At 42.1% G+C, this 19002-nt stretch overlaps 1 protein-coding gene across 2 annotated transcripts in view; it reads right to left on the bottom strand.

The window, feature by feature from the left end:
• Nucleotides 1–19002, bottom strand: part of EGFR (epidermal growth factor receptor) — a 49447-nt gene that overhangs the window by 17265 nt on the left and 13180 nt on the right. For both annotated transcript variants that reach the window (XM_030445667.1, XM_030445666.1), the window contains 10 exons: nt 18925–18998; nt 17674–17764; nt 16713–16912; nt 15592–15724; nt 14059–14158; nt 12047–12204; nt 6608–6643; nt 5255–5396; nt 3436–3558; nt 2114–2212 (listed from right to left, as the gene is read on the bottom strand). In XM_030445667.1, the coding sequence (XP_030301527.1) occupies nt 2114–2212; nt 3436–3558; nt 5255–5396; nt 6608–6643; nt 12047–12204; nt 14059–14158; nt 15592–15724; nt 16713–16912; nt 17674–17764; nt 18925–18998 (1156 nt within the window). The remainder of the gene's footprint in view (nt 1–2113; nt 2213–3435; nt 3559–5254; nt 5397–6607; nt 6644–12046; nt 12205–14058; nt 14159–15591; nt 15725–16712; nt 16913–17673; nt 17765–18924; nt 18999–19002) is intronic.

The raw sequence follows: 19002 nt of genomic DNA, 5'->3' as shown, positions 1-19002 counted from the left end.
AAGTGCATTTCTGTGAGACAAACCATCTTTAATTGGACATTATTATCTCAGAGGTTTCAGTGACCTCAAAAAATTGTTTGTGTAGCAAAAATCTGTTTCGGGACGAGCTTTTGGAATCATCCCTCTGACTTCTTGCACTGGTTTAGTGTTTAATTAAATTTTCTTCTGAAATACAGAATGAAGTTCACCAACCAAATAATCTGAAAAATGAACAGGACTGAAAAAAGCAAAAGCTTTTTGTTACACATCCTAATTCAATGAAAATCCAGAAAGATAATGTGGGGATTTGATACAGAAACTTCTTTGAAAAGAGAAAGTACTTTGATGCCACAGTCCCTGCATCTTTGAACATCTGCTGAAGGCAGGATGCAGTACTGCAGGCTTATTCATTAACCCTTCTTTCAGTATACAGGAATTTAATGCAGTTAAGACTGTTACACTTCTTATCACTGTGAAGAGGGAAATGAGGGGCAGAGCTCAGGACAGGCAGCTGAGCAGCATCTTTGCCAGCTCCTCAATGCAGGGAATGCCAGAGAAGAGAGGGACCGCAGTCTGCCTGCAGGCAGGCAAGGGCCAGGGACCAGGGCCACTGGGGTTGAGGAATTGGGGAGGGGCTGAAAATGGGACAGAGTTTAACTAAATTAAAATTAGGATGAGTATTGCTTCATGTATGGATTCTGAGATGGACCACAGATTCTTTTGGATTGCTGCAATACATGTGTCAGATGATATGGCACAGATCTTCGACATGATCTGTCGAAGTAAAGCACTGGAGTAACACTGTTTATTCAGGGTGACGGGACAAATCCAATGTGCTTTACTATCATCAGTAGAACAGGTAGGTTTGTTTACAGCCTTTCACCCTGACACTGCTCACTATGTGATTTGGCCAGCTTGAACCATGTGAGATAAGCCTGAGGTGTCATTTGCAATAAGAAGCTGGATGATTAAGATTTTCAAAACAAGTTTACTGCTGAAGTGGTTCAATTCGTACTAAAATAACAAAAATCCAGAATTTTCCCCATGACTGAAGGATTGTAATGCAAACAAGCTGTCCCAAGCTGTAGACCTGAATGTCACTGGTCCATTTGGGTCACAACGGGGATCTGTACCCAGTCCTAGTAAACAAGCACTTGATAGATCAGTCCAGGCTAAATCTAGGCTTCCAACCTATACGTTTGAGGCATGCTCATGCAGCTATACCAATGGAAAGTTTAAAGACTTCACATGTACTAAATACACTGTGCTGCTTGGGGAGTCCCTGGGCTGACTGGTCCTCCAGAGGGATTCAACAGGCACAAAATGCTGAAAAGGACACACACAAATGTGGGTTTTATTGCTGAGGACTGACCCACAGCACAGGAGAACTGAACTGAACAGGGTGCTCTTCTCAGTACTCAGAATGTTCTTTGCCTTGTATTTAAATACAAATCCTTTGTGCTTTGTGTTGTGTAGCTTCAGATCTAGCAAGAAAGTTCTGATTTTTAGCTATTCCAAGTTCAAGGAACTATGTATTTAGAATTCTGGCTCACTTGTTGTAAACTCATACACTCATACATCCTGAAACAATGTTTTTTCTCCATTTCCTGAAGTGATGAGCTATATCCAAGCAAGAAAATAAAATTCCCAGGTCTCTTTCAGGAAGTGAGATAATTTCTTGCTGTTCATGGCAGAGAAATTGGGACAGCTGGGATATTTTTTCCTTATGGATTTATAGTTAATTTAACCCTATGTAACCAAGCAACTAGCTTGTGATAATCTGTAATACCAGGATTCAAAAACCATTAGGGATGTTGATACTGGTTTTAGTTCTACTGCTATAGTGTAAATGAATGCCACAGTTTAAAGCTTGAAATGTCAGAATAAAGAAAACAGAATTAGCTGTAAATATATGGTCTTGACCTCACCTTACCTGCTACCCCAAAAGTCTATCAGTATTTGGACTGTAAACAAAGGCTTCATAGAAGACAAAAAAGCATTTCACATATATGGAGAAGGCAGTTTGGGGTGCAAAATATTTCTACCCACCCCAAAATCCTGAAATCCCTTTGGGTTGTTACAGAGGAAAATCCACAGACCACTGACAATTTGACAAAAACCCCATGAAACTTACATCAAGTATTTCCTTGTTGGCTTTTGGTGATGTAGCCTCTCTCAACTCTTTAATAGCAACAGGAATTTTAACCTTCTCCCCTTCTGGGATCCAAAGTCCCTACCAAAAAGAAGCACAAAGTGTCACTCAGTCTTACATGTAACAGGCTCATTCTCTCAATTATATATACATTTTACATCTTCTAAGCAGACTTAAATACTCTGACAAATGGAAATACTTGGCAGACAATAAATATATGCAAAAAACCCAAGGGCATTAACAAATTCCTGTTAATAGAATGAGTGGTATTTCTCTTTCAGTCACTTTTACCGTATTTTTTTGAAAATCCATGCTCATTACTGTCCCTGTATAAATAGTCCAAGAGATGCTTAAAGAGAATCTTTTGTGGATTGAAATCCAAACACTTAGCATATCACACCAACTGTGTGTGCAAAACCTTGCCTCTTCCAATTTATAAATCACGGGATAAAAAAATTGGCATTTTCTCCTGAAAACAAGATGGCATCTGTACTTTACAAATAATCCAGTCCTAAACATATGCAGGAAGGTTTATGTCCTACTGGTTCAGTGCTAGGCATCTGTAGTGTCAGGAGGCCTCTGAGGTGGCAGGTGAATGGCATGGCACTGCAAGGACACTGCTGAAGTACCCAACAATGTAGGTAAATATTTTTGGAGGTCACTGGAATTTGTGGCCCTGAAGGTCGTAGCCATAGCCTCTTTCAGAATACAGAGCTTTATAAAGAGATATATGAATTCACAATATCTCAGTACTGCTGGCAGAGTCTGAAACACATAACCTGAATAAAAGGCGTAGCACATAAACCTGGAAGTTGGTAAAGAAGAAATACAGAGGATAAACAAACACCAAGAGAAAAAAATACCCTGTGGACCTCCACAACTGCAGGTGTGTAGTCACTTCCACACATCTGAGTCAGTTATAAAAGACTGAGTGACAATTATTGAAACAAGACTCCAGACAGAAAAATAGCTTAGCACTGAGGTGACCAAAGTGCATTTCTTTTTTTTCCTTATATTCAGAACAAGGTGTATTTGGCTATGGTAGTTTTTAAGTACAGGTTTTTATTTCCCAGGTTCAGCAGTATGACTTTGGCAACATCTTATAGAAAACTTCCCATGTTACTCATTCATAACTCAACTAATAATTGAGTCATATCTCTGCCATTCAATATATACATACTTTAAAATGTAGCAAATAATCATAAAATCTAAGCTATGACAGCAGCTCCAGATCATGCTTTGCTTGGGTGGCTTCTGCTGGAGGGAGCAAGATTAAAAGGGTAAAAGAAACATGGTAATCTTACCTTGTAAACAGTGCCAAAAGCTCCAGAGCCTAAAACTTTAACCTTTTTAAATTCTGTTTCCTTTAAAATTCTCAGATGAGCCTGGTTTGGTGCCTCCCCGCTGGGTGTCAGTGGTTCGACAAGCTGGGGCAAAGAGAAGGAGATGTTAGAAGGATACACAGCCTAGGAAGACAGCAAGCAGTACACTTTGGGGAAGCAAATAAATCCTTCCTTTAAGTAATGAACATTTTATTCCACGTGAAGTTTATGGAAGGACAGCTCCACTAAGACTTGCAGCAATAAATACCTAGACTTGCTCCAAATTTCAGAGGTAAAGACAATCACAGGGTGGCAACTGCCATTTTGAAGGAGAATGAAGGAATACTACTGTTCAAATGAAGGCTTTGACTTCAAAGCCTTAAACCACATCATGAAGAACAATGTAATCACCACAGATGCTGAAGAAAATTACTTTTTTTCAACTTACCAGTAAATTACAAAAATGTTTTAAAAAACAGGCAAGAACCACGTGCAACCTTTCACGTCTGCTCTTGTTTAACTGGATGAAATTCCCAAGCTATCAGTGGCTCCCTCAGAATGCAGGGTTTACAAGCAGCAGTTGAAACTCAAGAGAGTGATTCTTTACCCAATAAAAAAGGTGATGTTGAATTGACTATGTTTTCAAAATTTTATCTAGGCGTTATTGCAACCAGTAGCAATGCCCTCCAAAACACAGTTATTTAAAACCTTTTTGATGCATAGGTCACCTTTTCCCCTTAGTGATTTTTCCTTTTTCTTTTCTTTGAATAAGACTGTATTTAGCTAGACATAATCTAATTTCAGCAGCCTTTCTGTTGTGATGGAAGTATACTGAATTTGAGGAGCCCAAAGAGGAGCACAACTGAACTCTACTGTCCCAACTGCAGAACACAGTGGTATATAAAATATTGTTGTTAGGTACTTCATTAAAAAGCAGGACAGTTGTTTTTTTTTAATAGAATTTTAGCAGCTGATTCTGCAAAGCCAGCAAGCACAGAAGGAAGCTGCAACTGTGCTTTTAGCAGAATGCTAAACACAATTTCTTAATTATTTTCTAAGATTTGACTAGAAAGAGCTAGTCACGAAAAAGCAGCTTTAATCCAGGGTAATGATTTTCACTATTTTGTGAGGTACCCAGAGGGTGATGCTGTAGTGCACACAAAATCACACAGAAAATATCTTTTCCATTCCCAACAGGATGAACCATTCACTTTGATGGCTTTGGGGAACTTTTGTGTTAAAAACAAGCTGAAGACAAGAGAAAAACACTTCCTCAATTCCTTTCACTCCTCTCCTTTCTCTCTCATTCTTTTCTGCAGGATCAGACATGTGCCTGATATTCAACAAAATATTCAAAACTGCCCAAGCTGCCACAGCAGCCTCAAAGTCTAGAGGGAGAAATGGTTCGAGACCGAGGGTCTACATGGCATGGTGGCATGGATCAGCAAACACACCACACCTCACCCCAGAAGTGTTTCTTTTTCCAAGCAGAACTTTCCAAGCAGTATCTTTTTTCCAAACCATCTTAGTGGCTTTCACTGGGATTTAGTCACACGAGCCAGCTAAGGCTTTTGAAAATTTTATCCAGAAAGCCCGAATTTGAGCTTCAGTGAGAAGGCATTAAGTGCACAGCTGCCTCTTCACCAACTAGCGAGGAGGATGCCATTTTTGCCATCCTGAGGGCTTGTTGAGTGACAAGGATGAGGCAGGGTGCTTTAATTCCCTGGCAGGAGGATGCTGGCAGCCACTGCCCCAGAGAGAGCAGTGGGGGCTGCGGCGGTGCTGGCGTCAGGGCTCTCACCTCCCGCTCCTGCAGCAGCCGGCGCAGGGTGCGCTTCCGGACAATGTGGCGCCTCCGCAAGTAAAGGCCGATGCCCAAGCCAACCACCACCAGGCAAAGGAGACCTCCAACCACGCCTGCTGCGATAGAGGGGATTTTGGAGCTGCAAGACAGGAGGGGATGCAGAAAGAGAAAAAAAAAAAAAAAAGTGCTTAGGTTTAAGATTTATTAAAGACCCCGGAGAGGTGGCATGAGGCCTTGGGTTTTGAACAAATGCACACTCTGGACATCCGCTTGAGCTCGTTTGTCATTTCAGGTATCTCAGATATCTGCACTTTTAAGTTCCCCATCCAGTAACCAGATGGAAGTCTTCCCTCTTCTCTCAAACTTGTAATTGGAGCTAATTGCCGTAGCTTAAGCGAGGGGATTTCTCCTTCCTTTGACAGACCCACCGAGAACACAAGCATCAGATCTGTGATGCCTACATATACAAGCCACAGCATGTCATGAGCTACACATAGCACGTAGAGAGAAGGAGGTATCAAGGTGTATACAATCATGATAACAGCAATGAGCTAGCATGTCACCATTATTTGGGGGGACATCCTATAAGAGTCACAATTCAGTCCTCACCAAGTGCAAACGCCTGAGGCCAGGCAATGTGTGAACTATCCACATTGTACATACAGATTTTTATTAGATCATGGGTAATTTCAAATTTAAGTTGAAAAAAAAAACCTGTTATGCAAGGTCTGTACTTAGAGAACCATCACAGCTCTTTTGAAGTTGCCTCAGGGATTAATATTAATTAGAGTCACTTTTTACCAGTACTTCCAGGCTGAATTTGTCTTGCCATAGCATGACTTTGTGGACAGAAACTAAATCCATCTCACTTAGTTAGACAAGCCTATCACTTGTTGCATGACCTTGAGCAAGTCATGAGGCCAAACAGTGCAGTGTTAAGATCTAGTATGAAGAATAAACCTGTGCAGAGAGCAGCTGAAGATCACTAGGCTGGAAAAGACACCTTGTGTTTCTGAGATCAGTGCCCTGTAATGCAGGCAACCATATAAATCCTAGATATATCTCTCTCTCCACTAGCCCTTAATCCTTTCTTTTTTCAGCTCCTCCTTTTATTCTCTGCTAACAGATTTCAGGTCACACTTTGACAAGCAAGCTAGGCAGAACAAGGTTTTGGAGTCTTGTGCCAGCTGGGATACTTCTCAGTTCTTTAAATCATTTTTATCTGTCACTTCCCTGTACAGAGCTGAAGACTTAACTTTAGTCACAGCCTTGAAGTGTCCAGAGTGGAAATATAAACATGAATGCATTCTTTCCAACTCTGTTGTTAATTGTAGCAGATGAAATACTCACCCATTTGGACAGCCTTCAAGACCTGGTCCTTTGCACCTGTAAAAACAAATGAACATTACAAACATATTAGCTCTGGAATACACACTTTTACAATTCCATCTACGAAGAGTGGTAATGATTGAAAAAATTGTGTTTCAGAGCAGTCCAAGGATTAACATTGGAATTTATAATAGTCTACACTCTATTAAATATTAGTCAATGGCCTTGCTCCAAAATCTTTTATTTAGTTAATAGTTATGCTGCATATTTAGTTTAAATAATCTTTTAAAACAACTTTCTATCACATGGTAGAAAGGGGGAGGACATAGATAGAATACATCAGAATGGACCTGGATTCCCTGGCCCTGCTTGGTGACATCTGTACAGCACAGAAGCTCAGGCCTGACAATGGGGGAGGACAGAAAGAACCTCCCTCCTCTGCAGAAGGCCATGTGGGAACGTTGTCACTGCAGACCTTCCTGTGTAATCCTTGAATCCTGAATTCTAGTCATTCACCCTTCATTTGAGTTTAAAATGCCAGTGATGAATGTTGGCAGCCAGATGCAACAAACTCAACGTGGATGAAAATAGTGTCTGCATTCACTTCATGGTCTAATGGGTGTGAGAGGCACCGTGCATTCCCTAAGCTCAGCTGGGCTACAAGATGTGTATTTTTCATGGGAATTGTGGTCTTCGTGGTGTCTACCATGGAAGGAGAGCATTACAGAGAGGGTTACATCACCTCTAAAAACCAGAGTACAGCGAGAAGAAAAATCCAGTTTGTGGTATCCTCTCCCTGTGCTGACTTAAGGAAACTGCATCATCCCAAAACAACTCCAGAGGAGGTCAAGTAGGGGGTAAGGAGTGAGCCTGTGCCAGGAGAACTGCCCTGAATTCCCTCTCACTGAGAGGAGGAACCAGAAAAGAGTCAAAATGGCAGGTGGACTTGCAGGTCTTATCTCATAACTCGATCTAGGTCTGGGGGAGGAAGAGGTGAAGCAACTACTCATTTTATTGGCTTTTTGTTTCTTTCTTTCTTTGTTTTCATGACGCTGATCTTCCCTCATGTGTTTGTCTTGTTTCTAGGCCAACACAGTGCTCCAAGACCCAGCATCTGGAAGGTCTTGTGAGTTCACCGGTCTCCCATGAAAGAATGTGCATCCTGGTGTCCTGGACACGCTGGAAGTGCTGTTGCATACCAGTTCCCGGATCTCGGGCTCCCAGCTCTGTTAGTGTTCCTTGTCTGCCTATGGCTTGGTTTGTTTGCTCAGTTGTGTAAGCAAGCACAGAGAGGCTGCATGTGCAGAGCAGAACCATCAGCTTGCTTACGGTCACAGGAGATGCATCTCGCTTTGCACCAGGCTTCTCTTTGGGTGCTCAACAGAAAAGGGATCTAGGACCCAAGACCTCATCCTTCTACCAGCTAGATTTGAACTGGCATATGCTAATGCAACAAAAGAATGTATAGGTTATCCTGATAAAGATGTAAAACTAAAAGACATCACATTATTTCAGAATGTGACTGTGGTCCCTCAAGTAATGTCTTCTCAAAAACACCAATTTGCCAGTCTACTTTATGATGGCAAGCCCTCCACATGCTTCCTAACAGAAAAAAATAATTAAAAAAAATAAATAAATAAATAAAAAATTGAGGGGATAGTGCCTATAGTCTGAGGAATGACTAACTAGTTGACTTCCTACACCAACAAGTAGAAGCATGAGAGGTGTAGATTTTAATCTGTCCCCTTCTTTTAAAGAATTCTTTCCCACACAAATCCATCAACATCAAGTCTGGTGGGATAAAGTGAAAAGGTGTTTTGGAAGAAAAAGACAGAGTAACTTGTGCTTCTCAAATCCCATGTGATTTTCTGATTCATTTCACAAGTCAAAAGAGAAACAAAGTCTATCACAAATATCCATCCAGGACTAAATATAGCCATCTTTCTTAGTGTGACATTTCATGATGGTACCCATCATAAGTAACCCAGGTTTTATGGAATGTAAACAATCACTTTTTCCATTCCTGAATCGTTTTTCTTTGGCTTACAGAAACCAAAATGAGAAATGTGACCTTGTGTTATGAACTGCCTCAAGATGTTACAGGTATATCAGACAGCAGCAGCAGATGCAGTCTCTGAAATATTCCTCTACTTGCAGGAAAATTAGTGCTGTGCACAGTCCCTGAAAACTACTGCATTCTGAACTCGGCATTTCATCTGCCTATGAAAATATTACTCATCCTAGTGCAGACACAGCTATTTATTTCCCAAATCCATCAAAATTTTTACAACTGTATTTTCAACCCCTAGTTCCTAATTTGATATAATACAGCCAGGTTGCTATGATTTAAGGCCTTTCAGTGCAAACTCACACTAAACACCCTAAGTTACTTCAAAGTCATAAAAGAAATGGAAAACCATGTTTTTTTAAAAGCCTTACAAGAACTTCTCTCTGCCCTTTCTTTCTCATTAACCTTCAGAGTGTGACAAAGGGATCTCATTTACACTTTGCTTCTGCAACCTTACCCCTTGGACTCCCTATCTGCTTTCTCACCCCTGATAAAATCGCCTGGCATTTAACGTGACGAATGGCAAGACACACAGTGTTGGCAGTGGTTGTGATGGCAGGACATGTCAGCCAGTTCTACCAACTACATTGGTGGCTTCTCCACTTCTTGCTCTCCCACCCCAGGTGTTCTGGCTGATTAAATTCCCGTGCTCTATGAGTGTGGCAAGAAAAAAACAAATCCTTCAATGCCAAGCAGATTAATCAAGCATGATCAGGCATTGGAATGGGCTGCCCCAGGAAGTAGTGGATTCTCCATCCCTGGAGATATTAAATAGGTATAAAAAGAGACTGGATGTGGCACTCAGTGCCATAGTCTAGTAACTGCAGCGGGAGTGGTCAAGGGCTGGACTTGATGATCTCTGAGGTCCCTTCCAACCCAACCAATTCTATGATTCTATGATTAGTTGGTGGAGGTATAAATGAGGAAGTTCCAGGGCTTCTGGGACATCGCTGTCTTTATCAGAGCATATTTTCTCAGCTGCACTAGAGACAGAGCAAGAAGGAACTTGTGTGCAAAATCCTCAAGAAGTTACAGGAGAAATGGGACAGAAGACATACTTTGGGCTGAGCAAGAGCAAGCCCTCCATTCTGTCTTCTAATGAAGACAGAAAAACTGACTCAGCAAAGCAAGTGAGACTAGTGAGACACCTTGATAGAAAGAGAGCCATGCATTACCAGTAAGCACACCTAAAGTAAAAAACCAAAAATCATGACAAAGCTCATCTGGGAAGTGAAGTCCTCATTACACTTGCAGCTCCTTCAGACAAGGAAAATAGAGATGGATCCTGGAAACCCTTACTTTCATGACTACTGAAGTCAGCACAGTTAATCATGCAGATAAGATGTTGTGGTCTCCGTCCATGAAATTGGACAGGGACAGAAATAAAGTTGTTGCAGAAATTACTTGGACTGGTTTCTAAGGAAGAAAATCTTGAGACAGATGTTTTCTACCCACTACTGAACAGATCCCATTCCCACAGCATAATGAGGGGAAGGCATGAAGAGAAGTAAGTGGCATTACTGATTGCCTTCATGGGGACAATGCTGGGCCAGACTTCACATTCCCAGATTACACCTCTGACACTGGCTCCCTGCCTGTCAATGCCACTGGCCCCAGGTGACTCATCTGGAAAGCAAAAACAGTAACACTACCCTCTCCTGCCTGTCTTGAGTCCTTCAGGGATACAACCTATTTCTTCTGCCACATTCAGACAGCAACTTGAACAGTGCCATTGAGCATGTCTGCAATACAGCTGTGGCAAACTTAGCCCAGTTCTTTTAAGTAAGAGAGAAAACTGACACTACTTTTTATGTTCTAACTTAAAAACACAGGGACAAATACACTGAGCCATAGGTTGGGTACCCCTGACTTTCAAAAACTTTTTCTTACTCTACCCTAAGACCTGCCAGACTTCTGCATCCACTGCTGAACTCAGGCAGTAAAGGATTTCCCTGATGAATTCTGGGAACTTGCTTGTGCAGGAGTGGCCACTGCACTGCTTAGAGCTATATCCATGTCTGGAAAATGGTGTTCTCCAAGTTTGCATTCATTCTAGTCCAGTGTTTGATCTTGCTCCTGAGGCTGCACAATTGAAAGCCTCATTCTATTATGCTCCTTCAGTAATCAGCCATGTTTCCATGTGGCCAGTTAGAAGAAGACTATTGGATCCCTGTGTCCAGTTTATATCAGTAGAGACTAATGGCTGCAGCTACTGAGGTCATTAATAAAGAGCAAAGATGCCTTTTCAACTGAGATAATTTCATCTCAGGAGTGTGATGGGAAGGCTGGGTAAGCCTTGCCTGCAACTGGAACAGAACACAGAGGAATTGATGTAAATCATGGCAAACCCCCATGGATGTTACAGCTCCCATCTGAAAACCAGAGCACTGGATTCATGAGGCAGGATTCCTGCGAGCACTAGGAAGGGCTGTCACCCTTTATCTCCTCTTCTCCATGAATGTCTGGGCACTCTGCCCATTAATGACCTAGCAGTTAAATTAGCTAATATATAATGGGATGATGGTTGGTTTCAGTACATTATAACTTCTCTATTGCAACACATACTACAGGCATATTAAAGAAGGATTTTGGATTAGACAGACGTGCAGGGTACAGGGCAGGGGGGCTGTGAAGGAACAGATGTGGGCTGGTTTTTTGCTCTGAAAGCATCACAGTCCAACAACTGAGACTCAAACCATGAAACTTTTTACTGTGCATCCTTTGCAGGCCAGAAACCAGGAGTGGAGACAGCTGTTACTTTTTGTCATGTAGGTTAAATTCACATCTCATTATAGGTGACAGTTTAAGTATGCCCCAAATGAGGACAAAAATGGTTCATACATATTTGGTTTACAATGATGTCCATTAATAAAGCCCATACTCAGGGGACAAACAAAATTTTAATCTCAGACCAAGTGCTAGCATGTGGGAAGGAGGAAAGAAAAAATCACTGTGGTATGCCACTGGAATTGCCATTCTAGAAAACCAAAAGGTGCAGAGGAAAAATGGTCCCCGGGAGCTCAGCATCCACCAGAGGTCACTGATGTTCCTCCCAAATCCAGAGCACCAAGCCAGGTGGGGAAAAAGCATAAGTACTTCACTAGTAGGTGAGTTCTGTACAATTCCAGGAAGCTTCCTATTTAAATCTACAAACAGACCTGTTTCAAAACCCTTGAAACAATTTTCCTTTTTTTTTTGCTTCTGTGCAAAGTTGAAGTGCCACTGAAATATTTACAAAGTCCACTGCACTCTGCTTACATTACCTGGGTACTCTGACCCCTCTTGCTCCCTGCTACTTCTTCTCGGTTTGAAATGGGACCACTGTGAAGGGGAAGAGCTCAAGATGAGCTGTTCTCCCCCCCTGCTTCCATTCAGTCTGAGGTTTTACTCACCCCCTGGTACAGTTTGGATGGCAGAGCTGGCAAACAGCATTGGCATCAGCATATTTCCAGACCAGGGTGTCGTTCTCACCCAGAACGCCCGCTGGGCAGGACTTCACGCAGTGGGGGCCGTCTATAAAATGGGCACATTTCATGCAGTTGTCGGGGCCCTGTAAAGAAAAACAATTTGTTTGTAGTGCCCTTTCATCAACCTATTCAGGAGGAAATTCAGAAGATGAATCAGAACGCCTTCCGCTCCTGGAAGCGTACAGCATCACCTGGTTTTATTATCTTGCTACCTGGCATTCTTCCAAGTATTTTCTCTTGTCACATGGGCTGTACAAAAAGCAGTACCTGATGTTTAAAGCTAATATTTTCTTAAATTTCAGTTGTTGCTGCTTTTCTTCCCCTGACTTCTGCTTGTCTAGAAAGTTTGTATTTTTCATTTAAAATGGGGATTAATTTAAGGACTTCTTGATATGGGGTAAGGTCAAAGGCAGAGGGCCAGGCCTGGTGCAATCTACCATCACATGAATTAAAACGATGGAGCTGAGATGGCTGATGCCTCCCTGAAGTATTGGCATTGGCCTCCCTGAAGTATTATTTTCACGTTTCTCAGCACAGGCTCTTTCCTCAGTTAGGGAAAAGCAGGGCACTAGCAGGCAACCCAAGGAGTCCATGAGGTTTTTTGTCACTTTGAAGAGCACTTAGTTTGCATTTAAAGGGATTGCCTTTAGCCATTTTTGGCAGTACTGTTTTTATTCAGATTATAACAGCACTAGAAATGCCCTAAATATTTCAAAGCAGGGAAGCCAGTAATTGTGGGTCACATTCTACCATGAAGAAACACCAGACCACATCCACAGTGCTGGTCCCAGTGGGACCTCAGTAAGACATGCTATAGGAAGATTATTTGAATTACTATAATGCCTAAGGACCACTATAATAGACAGATTAGTAGATGGAACAAGGGGACGGTCACAGCTTGAAGGAGCTTATAATATTAATAACATCCCTTAGGCAGTAGTGCCCTAAGATAGATGGGAGGATAGAAATGGTTTGTATTACTGAGCATTGACTCTGTAGACTGATGATGGGCAAGAGTTAAACACTCAGTGGCTGTAAGTGGGGGTGAGAGGTGTTGTAAGACTTGAGTTAAGAAGCAAAGAGGAGGCAGAAAAATCAATTTCAATTAATCCCCCTCAAAAACCCCACAAAAACCCAGCAAATAATCAGCATTTTACAAATAAGGTATGAGTTTGAGCTGATTAAAAGGAAATAGTTTTGCACTGCTGCCAAACTAGGCACTTCCTAAGGCAAATGTGTATTCCCAAAATTGAAGACCAACAAAATTGAGAAAGATTTGGCCTAACCAGCAAGACTACACTGTACTGAATTTTGTAAAGGAGTTCTGTATGAATTTGGAATATTTAAAAAGTTTGAAAAAATCCAATAATTTTTTTTTTATCAACTTTTTTCAAACATAACTTACATCAGCAATTACTTTAATATATGTATTCACTATGATCTATTTAGAGGAGGAAACATAGTTTTAAGTAAAAACTGCCTCCTGAATATCTTCCTGTAAGTATCTCATTTTGAGCACAATTTTATCATGACTTCTTAAAAAAGGCAAAAAGCTAGTGTTTATAATCCCTTATTTTTAACAGTTCTTTCTTTCTGAATAAGTAAGTTTAGTTAATGCTCACAAAAGTGCCTTATAATCACATATGTAAGCAAGCCTCAATAGTTTTTCTGCTTTTAAAAAAGACAGGAAAGAAAGGCCCCACAATGTCTGTGGCTGTGGATTACACCTATGATGGGTGACAAAAAGGAGAAATAATAGCTTGGGGTTCCTTCTCCTGTTTCTACTCCCCTGTTTCCAGCACTTGCCCTCTAACCCCCCCCCATCTCCACCTAATCCCACAGAAGGGTAAATGAGACCTCAGGATTATCTCAATATGGGGAATACATATTAATTCACAGTCTGAGGTGCAGGTTTGACAAGCTGAATCTGCTCTTACAGGTCCAGTGCAGGTTGCATTGTACGCAGTGGAGTTTTGCACCAGGCACTCGGGGTGGCAGGGCAGGCACTTGGAGTCCCTTTCAAACTCTCTCGGCTCCCTGGAAAACAACAAAAAAAGAGAAAAGAATTAAAAACCATCCTGATTGGTGAGTGATAAACTTTGATTCTCTCTCTTTTTCCTGACTTTTTCAGTTTAAATATATTGGGATGATGATGCTGAGACAGAAGGAAGTATCCCATCTCCCTATCCCAGACAGAGGGACCATTCCTGGTTACACTGGAAGCACTTGCTCAGCACAACCGGGGAGAGGTAAGGGAAATCTGGTTGACAGTGAAACACACGGCACTCCAGATTGCACACTAAAAATTAAGTTTATGTTCCCTATTAAGCTAATGACACAGAATATTCACAATGATTTCCAAAGGCTTTTAAATGGCAGTGATGCAAAGAGAACAGGCAAAACAGTTCAAGTGATTCCAAGACTCCAAATAATAATAAGGAAAGTTAAATAACAATACACTGATAATTAAATGCATTCCCCTCCCCCCCAACACACAATCATTAAAATATTAAATTTGGGAACAGATGGTTTCAATAGAAATAAAGCTGTTCCACTTCAAGTGGTGGTGTTATTAATTAAACTAAACCTACCCATCATTTGAAAAAAAAAATAAAAAATGCCCAGAACTACCCCTCAGGGGCAGCTGCTGGAGGGAATTCACTAACAAAAAAAGACAGCTGCTGAACTGCAAGTTGCTACAGAAAGAAAAACACCAGGGGCATCAGCAACCCCTCAAGTATGTGCTCAAAACTGATGACTTTAAAAAGTCACATTTGGAAAGTCTTATTAAAAAATCCCCATAATTTTCAGTGCTGGCCATGCCTAGGCCATCTACATCACCCTTTGAATGGACTGAAAATCCCAGCCACATTCCTGACACCCAGGCAGCAATACATTTTCCTCAACCTGAGTGAAGCTGAAGCAATAATATTACTTGAGATAACTGCTCCCAGTGCTTTCTGGATGAAAGCCATGCTCCCTTAACTGTAACTTTGCAAACTGTAAGGGTGAACTGCTCATTTGAGCAAATCTATAAGAAAAGTGAAGAAAAGTGAAGTCATCCCTAGCTCTGGGGATGACTGAGCTGTCAGTGAGTGCAACTGGCTCCAGCTCTAACCTGATGTGCATGATATGTCAGGAATAGGATGGATTTCCACTGGGGTTTTAAGGTCCTCTATTTCTTATGGGAAGGAAGCATCAGGCTCAGCCTCCTCAGGCCTCTACATAGAGTCCTCAAGGGTTTTCACAGCAGTCACCATGGCAGGAGCAAAATCATAAGCAATGCTGAATGGAGAGGAAGAGGTACCCTCAACTAAGTACTGTGCTCACACTACATCTCTGCAAAGCTGATGAAATTCCATGTGACCAGAGACCTTATTTTTTGCTTTCTTCCTACCTACACCATGTTATAAAAAACAAAATCCCCAAATCATCACTTAAACCTCAAGTACCTCCAAAAAATGCCTTACCCTTGCAGGATGTTGCACTGTTTCACACACTCTTTCTGGCGGTCAAAAAACCTGCAGGAGAAGCAGTGGAAGGGTCCTGGGCCCCAGCAGCCTACATCCGAGCACAGGGGGTCACAAACATGCCTGGCAGCAGCTGGGAGAGAAAGAGACACAAGAAAAAACCATGAATATTAAGGCAGGAGAGAGGACAAGCACAGCACTGCTACTGACTCCATCCTGACCAGCATCTCCAAACTGTTTCAAAGCATATGTGAATGGTGCTGGCAGTGTGGAAGAGGAATCATAATGCTTCTGTTAACTTCCAAAGAGACTTCTGGCCTTTCAAAATAAGAACAAGGTCCTTTGTGACAGCCCAACAATTTTATACTAAAACCAAACTAGAACCAGGCTCAAAGAGTTGGGGCTGTTCATCCTGGAGAAGAGAAGACTCTGGGAAGACCTTACTGTGGGCTTTTAATACTTAAAAGAGCCTTATAATGGATTTTTACTTGTAACAACAGGACAAGGGGCAACGATTTTAAACTGAGAGAGGAAAGATTCAGATTAGACATAAGGAAGAAATTTTTTACAGTAAGGGTGATTAGAAATTGGAACAGGTTGTCCAAAGAAGCTGTGAATGTCTCATCCAAGGCGAGATTGGATGGACCTTTAAGCAACCTGGTCTAGTGAAAGAGATGGGAACTAGATGATATTTGAAGCTCCTTTTCAAAGCAAACCATTCTGTGATTCTACGGTCAATTTCCAAAACACAACAAATTCACATTCTGCAAAGAGAAATAGATTTTGCCCCATGAACCACTGCAGTCAACAGCAGCATGGCTGAACACCAGTTTTGACCTTGTAAAAAAATTCAACATTTGGACTTAGCTACTATGTCCTTCAATCTACATGACATGGCTTCACTACGCCCATAGTGATGAGGCAGCACCTTCTTATCTGCTGGACAGCCTGGTGTCCAAATTCTCAGTGGGAAAAAAGCCTTTTCCCTCACAACCTTCATTAAAGCCGGATCACTGAGGAATTTTGCAGCCAGGGGAATCGAGAGAAAAAAGCCTTGCTCAAATTACTCTTCCATTTCAGCACAAGCCTCGATGGAAAGCAGGGAGGCAGTGCTGACTTACCACACTCATTTTTATTTCTGTTCTGTATAATCTTTGTTTTCTGGCTCTGAGTTGCAAACAGGCTGTGCCAGTCCATGGTGTCAGCATAGCAGAGGTTCTTGTTCTTCATAATGGCAACATCTCCGTCACTTATTTCCTTGAGAGAGCGCAGCCCTAAGGACTGTATTTTCAAGCTAACAACAGCAAGGGAATACTGGCCACTAAAATGCAGGTGGACAGAAAAAAAACACATGGAAGAAAGAGAATTACTAAGCAGGGTTTTACGCAACACTTTTTTTTGGTTTGTTTTGTTTTCAAATGTGTGCTGCTGTGAACTGAATTTTGTACAAGATGCTGCTAAGTCTTCTAAACATAACCCTGACACGTGACATTATTGTAAAGCAACTCCAACACTCCTATCTGGTTTTGCATGGGTTTTTTTAAGCTAGAACTGGCAGAACATGTGGGCCCTTTAAAGTAAAGAATGTGCAACAATGGTTGTAGGTAGAGTAGCCATTAGTAGCTGGGGTCCACCCAGCCATCCTTTCCCTTGGGGTATACCCAGGAATGCAATGTATGCAATGCTAATGCCCTCACTGCCTGGCAGCCACAGACTGCATCCCCTACTGTCCAACTTCCCCAAATCCCAAAGTGCTTCTGATGACACCATAACTTGCTTCAGACTGCAAAGAGTGTATTCTGGGGCTATCTGTCCTGCTTGTGCTTCCAGGCAGTTGAGGGAGACCTTGAGGAGGCTCAGGGGTCAGGGCACCTTTCCACACACAGCACAGAACCCAGGGCTCATTAATCCCAGGCCTCATTATCTACTGCTACAAAGATGGTGCTTGACTCCTTTCAGGGTTTTTCCCACTTTGCATCAGTTTTGGGACACCTGAATCTCACATTACTTGTTATCTTGGTGTGCTCAGACAAGTGCTCTCTAAAACAGTCTCACAGTCACTCTGGCACATGATTTACTTACTGTTGCTTGGTTCTGCCTCGTATAATCTCCAGATTTTCAAAAGCATATAGGTCAGTAGCATTTTCAGGCCAGGCCTGAATCAACAAAAATCCTGAAATGAAGAAAAGAAGATAAAAAAAAAAATAAAAATAGTAAAGCTATAGTCAGTACTGGCAGCAGAACCTCCTTGACTTCCTCCTGTGCTGGAGGAAGGCACATGTGCTTTCCCTATGCTTATCTCAGAATCTCAAAGTGAAACATGACATTTTAGAGAGCAGGGAGATATTTTTAAACCCAATTTTGTAAACAGTTTACTTCTTAGTCCACCAAGAGGGTTTAGGAGTGCAAGAGACGAGTGTGTCCATGAAGCGCACATCTTGCCACACCAAGCCACCAAGGATGATGGCTCTTGCCAGCAGACACCCCAGCTGAGAGGCTGCAGGAGAAAGACATCTCTCTGTCCCATTTGTGAACTGCCCCTAGGGTAAAGGAAAACTGAAGAGAAAGCAGAAAAGGAACAGAACAGACAGCTGCTCGGAGTGGATTTGCTAAGGCAAGCAGATTCCCCTGCTCAGCCCAGGTGCCTGGGAGGAGCGGGGAGAACTTGGGAAATTGCAGGCTGCCCTATGAAGCTCCAAGGTTAGTCACTGCAACCCTGAAGGGTACCTGACATGTAAAAGACAGAAAAAAAAGTGGAACTGGAGTGAAATTTGTGGACTCAGCTCTCACAGTACACTCATTTTATAATGGGCTGAACAAAATTACTTTTAATTGATACTTTGTGCAAGACTTGGCTCCACTGGCCACTTTGTGCTGGTGGAGACACATTCGCCCTAAGGAAGAGCTCTTCAGGCTGCAGAGGGTGTCTCCACAAGGATGATGAAAGCCACTCAGCACGCTTTCCTAGGGAGCTCCTGAAAGGTTTTCCACAAATAGAACACACTTGGCTTTTTTTAGCCTGAGTGGCGTGCCTCTGCATCATCACATACTCCTTGGGTGGCTGAGGATCTCTTCTGCTTTCACTCTTTGCTAGGGCTGACAGTTCAGCAGAAGGGATGGTCTGGTCAAATGACACACCTTTGATGGGAGGCCAGTATGGCTGTAATGTTGGTGAGGCTCTGCTGACCACCTTGGTAAAGAGTTACCCTGATAGCTCAGAGACAGAAATAATTTGCTTCCGCTTTTCTTCATGTCCTCAAAAAAATTTCCCTCCTCTGCCTTTGTGTTTTTGGAAGTATCAGAGACCATCTCAGCTTAAAACCCATGTCTGACCTGATATTTCTTTGACTGTTTTGAAGACATCCAACTTCTTGGGGTCCAAGGGTAGGGTCTTCGTGAAGGCATCACTGA

The sequence above is a fragment of the Calypte anna genome, chromosome 2 (assembly GCF_003957555.1).
Source record: "Calypte anna isolate BGI_N300 chromosome 2, bCalAnn1_v1.p, whole genome shotgun sequence".
Lineage (NCBI taxonomy): Eukaryota > Metazoa > Chordata > Aves > Apodiformes > Trochilidae > Calypte > Calypte anna.
The sequence above is the reverse complement of the archived record's forward strand: the minus strand, read 5'-3'. Positions and strand labels throughout refer to the sequence as shown.